This window comes from Palaemon carinicauda, chromosome 35 (genome assembly GCF_036898095.1).
Source record: "Palaemon carinicauda isolate YSFRI2023 chromosome 35, ASM3689809v2, whole genome shotgun sequence".
Classification (NCBI taxonomy): Eukaryota; Metazoa; Arthropoda; class Malacostraca; order Decapoda; family Palaemonidae; genus Palaemon; species Palaemon carinicauda.
The window spans coordinates 54,238,502-54,246,821 of record NC_090759.1 but is presented as its reverse complement, the minus strand read 5'-3'; the positions used below and the strand labels follow the sequence as shown (position 1 = coordinate 54,246,821).

The following is an 8,320-nucleotide window of genomic DNA, read 5'->3' as shown; positions in this document are numbered from 1 at the left end:
AATATGTTACTTAATTTCCACTAAAGGTTTTATTCTACGATCGAGCAGACTGGTATTATCAAAGGGTACGTCCTTGAAGAGTTCACCTCTCTCAGTGAGTGCTCATAGAGACAGGTTTTCTCATTTCCAATCAAAATCAATTTGTAGATTTAGCACAAAAAGTAAAAAAAGCATCTCATAAATCAGTTTTTATTTCTCTCTCTCTCTCTCTCTCTCTCTCTCTCTCTCTCTCTCTCTCTCTCTCTCTCTCTTTCTTTGCCTGACTTTACGTCGTATTGATCTCTCGTCTTTCTTTCTCTCTGCAAGCATTTCAATTCAATCATAACTTTTTTCATTTATCCCTTTCTCTCTTAATCAGTTACTAAAATGATATCAAAATATGGCAAAGATTCATAAAAACCAACCCATGCTCCGTAAATATATAAAGAAATAATGAAACAAAAAGGACTTTACTAATTCTTTCAACCGAAGGAATGTGGCACAGGCCAACGTTTAATTAAAAGAGATCATGTCTTGCAGGTAATAAATCTAAAGATGGATGTTTGGATAATTTGAACGCTAGAATATTCATTGTTCAGAGAGACTCTTCGCTTGCAAGATCGTAAAACGCGTTGTTAAGCTTTTAACGTTTTCTCCCTGTCTACATATTTTGTGTGATCTCTTTATCTCTGTCTTCCTTTTTTATTAATTTCGCATCTCTCTCTCTCTCTCTCTCTCTCTCTCTCTCTCTCTCTCTCTCTCTCCCCAGCGTATTCTGTTGGTAGACAATGGAATCTTGCTTTGTAATACTACTACAAACTCCAAATCCTACCACGGGTGCTACAACTACTGCTATTATTACTACCATAACTACCAATATTATTTCTACTAATGGTAATGCTACTTATAATGATGGATAGGATAATATTATTGTTAATAATTAATGTTTATGCTTGTCCTCATCAATGCTGTTTTTGTTCTTAACCTGTCCTTTATTCATTACTGTAAAATACTATATTGCATACACATTGAGGCTTACTTTTGATAAGCTGCAATGAAAGTAATTGCCCCATTCTTATAATAGGTCTGGATGTATCTAATTACTGTAGTACGATTAAGAATGCATTAGCATTCATCTGGCTTATTTATCTTAAAAGTTGTTTTATGTTTTTTGACCTCCTAAAGATCGTAGGGGCAAAATCAGAATTCCTCTGATTTTATTGTTGTTATACACTTCGTATATGTGGCTCAATCTCTTTTCTAATAATGAATTACAAGGAATGGAAAAGGATGGAGGAAGTTGCCTCGAGTGACCGATCCTGTTAAACAGTGAGACTAATAAGGTTGAAAGTAGATTTAAAGCTATAATCCGTTTCGTTAGAGTTAGAGCTGTATTTACTTACTCAAACCGAGAGTCAAAAACTAATATGCTATTTTGTTCTGGGGTTGTGGGAGCTTATGTGATAACGTCCCTGACTGGTGATCGCCAGACTGGGGTTCGAGTCCTGCTCAAACTCGTTAATTCCTTTGGTCGCTGAAACCTCACCCTCCTCGAGAGCCTATAGGTCTATCTGCTGAGTCCTCAGCAGCCATTGCCTAGCCCTTGTTGGGCAATGGTACTGTCCCTTGCCTCTGCCATTCATAAGTAGCCTTTAAACCTTTAAACCTTTATGAATGCCAGTGGATTCATTCGTGTAAATGGATTTAAAAAATTCAACACAAAACTTAGTTGTCTTTACAGAAGCAAGTTAACCTGATAGCAACACCAGCAATTGCAATAGGAATGGTAAGCCACAGTCGTATTATGTAAGGTCTTCTGAATTAATTATACACATTATAAAGAATAATTTAGACGAAGCCAGCACCAATGAAAAACAATAACCGACATTCGATATTATTAAAGCTCTTATGTACTGTATATATGCTTATTCAGATGAAATAGCAAGTCCCACCTGGAGGAGAATTCTAGGATCGGATATGATCTTCTACCTGAAGGAGGCCATTTGCATCACATGGCGTTGGGTGCGTTACTTAGTTATTATTGAGGGCCTTTCATTCGCAAGCAGCTGGAAAAGGAAGGGTTACTAATGACATTGATGCTTATCATGGTTTTATCATCATTCTATATTATCATTATAATCATCATTATCATCAATATCATCATTTACATTATCGTAATCAATACTAATTTATATTTATGTAATTGTACGCATCGAAGTTCCAATTTTAATTGAAAATTTCTTATATTGTCATATATTTGAGGCGATTCCCTTCTTAAATAACATAATTTCTATTTTCTCCTTGAATATTTTTAATCATATATTTAAAGACCCTTCATTAATATTTCTCGCATTTATATTATAATAAGGAAAATTGCTCTAATAATTATGTATATCTTTCAAAGTAAGATGCTCTTTATTCTAAGTATCACCATCTAACAACAATCTGACGTTCAATTTACGAGAATTCAGAATGGCTCGAGTTCGTCTACCTTAATTCAGACTTTTACTTTCATTTTGACGATTTTTATCTTTTTTGTTGTTGTTGTTGTGGGCGGCCTTCTGTTTCTATACTTGTTCTGTCTCTCTCACCTCCCAATCTAAACAAGATCATAAAGAAAAAAAAATGAATAAAGGTCGGGCTAGTATGTTTCGCTATTATGGTTACGGCCTAGTCACTAGCTGTCAACAGAGAGAGAGAGAGAGAGAGAGAGAGAGAGAGAGAGAGAGAGAGAGAGAGAGGGAGACTAAACTTGTTCCAAGGCCTTGTCAGTTAATTGTCAGTCATATGTTAAAATTAATCCTTTTTGTAGCAGTGAAGGAACTAATTACTGTTATGTTCCGTTTGAATGAATACGCAACTCTTATTGAATGGAGTGATTCATGAGAGTTCCTACAAGTATGATGCTTATTCCCTTTCCCTATTTCTTTATCGTGAAGCAGCAAATACTTTATGAGCATAATAAATGGAAGTTTCCAAAAAAAGTACTTTGGAAAAATAATATAGCTATCATTTCCCAAGTCATTAACATAAACGTATAACTTTTACATTGTTGAATAAAAAGAATTAACGTTTTATCTCCCAATCTCCTAGACTGATTTTTTCAAAGGGCATGAAATAAATGCTGTCATAAAAATCATCCAATCGAACGAATGCAAAATTAAAACGCTATATAAGGGTAGAAGAGGCTCTTTAATTTTGGTTAGCAGCTCTTCTAGGAGAAGGACACTCCAAAATCAAAACATTGTTCTCTAGTCTTAGGTAGTGCCATAGCCTCTGTACCATGGTCTTCCACTGTCTTGGGTTAGAGTTCTCTTGCTTAAGGGTACACTCGGGCCCACTATTTCATCTTATTTCTCTTCCTCTTGTATAGTTAAAGTTTTCATAATTTATATAGGAAATATTTATTGTAATGTTACTGTTTTTAGAATATGTAATTTTTCCTTGTTTCCTTTCCTCATTGGGCTATTTTCCCTGTTGAAGGGCTTATAGCATACTGATTTTCCAACTAGGGTTGTAGCGTAGCAAGTAATGATAATAATAATGATAATAATAATAATAATAATAATAATAATAATAATAATAATAATAATAGTCTGATAGAAATTAAAGTGAACGCTTATACACCTCAGCTTATGCAGGAGTAATTGACTGAACATTTTCTCTTAGCCTAAGCACAAATAAGTAACCAAAAAGACTTTTTAAATTAATCACTCGAAGGGACCTTGGTGGCAACAAGGGCGTGTCCACTGTCCACCTTTTCGTATCCCTGCTCCTATCTACCTGCCCCTGTTCTTTTTTTTAGGGAGGGGGTGAAACTTTATCCTTGAGGATAATATTGGAACCATGGTTGGAGCTTTCACTTTCAGTGTTTAGGCTTTAAGATTTGCTTGTACTCATTGATTGCTTTACTAATAATTTGCATTTTGTGTTTGCTATCTTACTTTCAACGACAGAATTACCATTGATTTGAGAGCAGCCAAGTGATTGTATTAGTTTTTATTAGGTTCTGTTTTTTGTAATTCTGTACTTGAATGAGTTTAAATTCTTGGACTAAAGTCTCTTTCTTTGTGGAGCAGAAAGCTCATTGCTTAATTAGTATTACAATACTTCTTTTTGATGCTTGAACAGATATTACGTTCATTCACATGACCTGGTTTTTATAGCTTTAAAAAAAAATCACCTTATGCTCTGTAAACATTTAACAAAAAACAAAGTCAATCTATGTGGAATCATTAATATTCTTAATATCACTTATACATTCAAACATATTTATAAAATTCTAAAGCTCTGGCCCTAACAAAGAATAAAACAAAAAAACTTAATTATTGTCATTCAGAACTAATGGAACAATCTAGTTCAACACCCCACGCCCGAAGTCAACCTTCAATATAAAATAAAAAGGAAAAAAAATAAAAAAAGAATGAAATAATAGTTGTCGGACCTGGCATCAGAGTTATCAGGCTCCAACCGGTATGGGCCGTGTTAGGCCGAACCAGAGGTGAAGGTTGCTTAAACCTCTTGTTTAGTTATTTCAGCAGAAAGGGGCGGGGCTTGAAAGGTCATAGCAGAAACTCGGTGTGGTAGGAAGGGTCATAGTAGGATGCCCCACTATAAAACCCCAGGGCCGGAGGCTTTGGTCGGTATTCGAGTACTCTGCCGTCCCTTTTCGCCTTCTTCAGATCCACCATGAAGTTCATGGTATGTGAAGCTTAGGCCTTGGTATTTTTTTACAGGTTATTTAGAGGAGCAGGAGCCTGTGTTGACATAAGGCCAGATTGATTTAGTGACTTTAAATGTCATAGCTTTCACAGTAATAATAATAATGAGCAAATAATTTTTTCAGGTGTACTTATCAATTAAATGGAAGAGTAAAGTTAGTTAAACTTGAATACTACTACTACTACTACTACTACTACTACTACTACTACTAATAATTTTCTTCTATTCAGCTCCTGATCGCTCTAGGCCTAGTGTCCGTAGCTGTTGCCCTCCCCAACGAAATCCTGGACTTCGAAGGGGATGACGCCGAGCATGAACAAGAGGGAACACCAGGGAAATCAGTCACGGGAGAATACACGTAAGTTAAGATTATATTTAAGCAAGACAATCCAGTTTTAATATTGTTTGGAAAACGACTGGCCAATTTCCGTAATTTTCTTAAAATTCATCGCTTATATAAAGCACTAGAATATTTTTGCAATGTTTTTTTCTGGAATACCTACTGTTGTATAAAGGATGAAATCTAAGAACTGATTGCTCAGAGGAATGATGGGTTTTTCAAACATCACTTTTTTTATGTAATGCTATTTTGTTATAAGTTCGTATCAAAAAGGAACCCAGAAATATATGTTCAACATATACAGATATGCACGTAGAAAACAAACACGCACACATAGGTATGTATATATACAGTATACATATATATGTGTGTAAATATGTATTCAACGTACATATAACATACAGATGCATGCATATTAGTATATATGATATATATATATATATATATATATATATATATATATATATATATATATACATATGTATATGTATATATAATATATATGTATATATATATATATATATATATATATATATATATATATATATATCCTCCCTCTATCTATCTATCTATCTATTTATACATAAGTATGTTTATATATATATGTATATATATATATATATATATATATATATATATATATATATATATATATATATATGTACATATGTAATATTCAAATCAAGTATTAACTCTTCCTTCCTTCCAACAGCTGGGAGAGTCCCGAAGGAATCGAATTCGTGGTGAAATACATCGCCGACGAGAAGGGCTACAGAGTGGTCGAGTCCAATGCCGTCCCTTCTGCAGGAGGAGTCCGCGCCGGAGGGGAACAGGCCGACCTCGACGGAGACGAAGACGAAGAGGAGGATGATGATAAATAGGATACTTGGTCTCATCTAAAGACTCTGTTACCAATAAGACCTTATAATTCCTAACGCACTGTATTTTAGGAAACTACAATAGTGCGGAATATTGTATTTTAGGAAACTGCAATAATTTGGAATATTATATTTCATGAAACTACAATAGTGTGGAATATTGTATTTTATGAAACTACAATAGTGTGGAATATTGTATTTTAGGAAGCTGCAATAGTTCGGAATATTGTATTTTAGGAAACTACAATAGTTCCGAATATTGTATTTTAGGAGACTACAATAATTCGGAATGTCTAAAAATGCAATTAGTTTTAGTTTATGCTATTAGGTACAAAAGTAAAATGTGGAAACATTTTACATATATTCAGCTTTTGCTGTAATCCAATTAGAGTATGTATTTATTGTAGCTATTTTATAGGTAAATATATCTGCAAACAATTTTCTGTTCTCTTATTTTACCTCTTTTTAGGAAGGAATTTATAGTTCTTTGTGCTTCACGAAACTGACCTTTCTCGACAAGTATACCAAAATTGAGTATTTCTATTTCTTTTATATTACGCCACAAGAAGTATTTTTAATGAGATCGCATTAATAATCAATAGAATCTCATAAAAATTAGTTTATTATTTTTCTTGTAAACAATACATTTACAATATTGTTGTCCATTACAATATATGTCATTTCATAGAGCTTATCATTATGATATGATGTCAGGTGGAAAATAGCATTAGATACTCATGAATGAATTATTGGCTTTAATGTATAGAATTCTTTAATGGCGTCCAGTTTGGAGTACAATTATCACTTGGAAAGTTATTTAAATGGTTTTGAAGAGATGTTCTTTATTTCATATTCTAATGAAAGAGGAGAGTGAATGGGAATGATGATGGTTATACCTCGTAAACAACGGATATTGCTAACCACAAACCGAATAGGTATGGTGTAAGATGTAACATGCATAATAAGGTACAAAATCCAACCGAAATGAAGGAATATATTAAAATAACGATGATTCTGGCAAAGTTTGATTAAGAACAAATTATTTGATTAAGATTTTGTTTCATAATCCAATGGATTCTAGAAGCGGCCAGATGATAATGATGATGATTATCTTTCACATACTTTAGTCAATTCTTTTTAGTAAGGCAGATTTGCACCGACTCGCAGTGGTGCCCTTTTAGCTCGGAAAAGTTTCCTGATCGTTGATTGGTTGGACAAGATAATTCTAACCAATCAGATAACAGGAAACTTTTCCGAGCTAAAAGGGCACCGCTGCGAGTCAGTGCAAATGAGCCTCATTGAAAAAAATTAAGCATGTACCACCACTCAAAATCTTAAATTTCTCAGTATCCTTTATGAATAGTACAAACTTATTTTTTCCTTAAGTAGTTCACGCTCTCTTTGACTTCAAGTTTTGGAAATATTGTTCATTACTCCTGAAATCAGATAACGGCAGACACACAACCAATCAGAATTATCATTTAATCAAAATTAAAACGACTCACCTCCCATTCACAACGATCGTCGATGAAAGATGAATGTCTCCATCATAAATCATTCTTGTCATACAACTAAATTGCATAATTTTAAATTTGTTACCATGTTACCAAACTGACCTCTATCGACGACAGTTGCTGTCATGAGCCATAAATCTCGAAAGCACTAAATAAGAAATATTATTGAGTCGTGGCTCTTCTCCAGTTTTTTCAACTGCTTCTTGAATAGATCATCTGAATCTATTTAGTTCTGCTTGGCCTGGTATAAACGTCGACCATAAATAGTAGAGGCAGAGGAAAGGTCATTGTGTTGTTGCACAGTGTCATAGAGACCGGTATGTTCTCTTTCCTCCCAAGGTATGACTGAGGAGGATCAGACAATGGCTGCTAATGACTCATCAGGTTCCCTTAAAACCCCACCTTACAAATACGACGAGGTTATTATTATTACTATTATTATTATTATTATTATTATTATTATTATTATTATTATTATTATTATTATTATTATTATTGCTAAGCTACAACCCTAGTTGGAAAAGCAGGATGCTATAAGGCCAGGGGCTCCAATAGGGAAAATAGTTCAGTGAGGAGAGGAAACAAGGAAAAACAGAATATTTTAAGAACATTAACAACATTAATTTAAAAATTTCCTATATAAACTATAAAAACTTTAATAAAACAAGAGAAAGAGGAATAAGATAGAATACTGTGCCCAAGTGTACCCTCAAGCAAGAGAACTGTAACCCAAAACAGTGGAAGGCCATGGTACAGAGGCTATGGAACTACCCAAGACCAGAGAACAATGGTTTGATTTTGGCATGTCCTTCTCCTAAAAGAGCTGCTTATCATAGCTAAAGAGTCTCTTCAGATGTAACAATTAATGAGCGCGGGCCAAACTCCAT

At 34.0% G+C, this 8,320-nt stretch overlaps 1 protein-coding gene across 1 annotated transcript; it reads left to right on the top strand.

Annotated features, from left to right (window-relative positions):
* Positions 1-4,668: 4,668 nt before the first annotated feature.
* Positions 4,669-6,296, top strand: LOC137627299 (uncharacterized). Its single transcript, XM_068358381.1, has 3 exons — positions 4,669-4,680; positions 4,932-5,059; positions 5,754-6,296. The coding sequence occupies exons 1-3, from the start codon at positions 4,669-4,671 to the stop codon at positions 5,920-5,922; spliced, it is 309 nt and encodes a 102-aa protein (XP_068214482.1). The 3' UTR covers positions 5,923-6,296.
* The last annotated feature ends 2,024 nt before the right edge of the window (positions 6,297-8,320 follow it).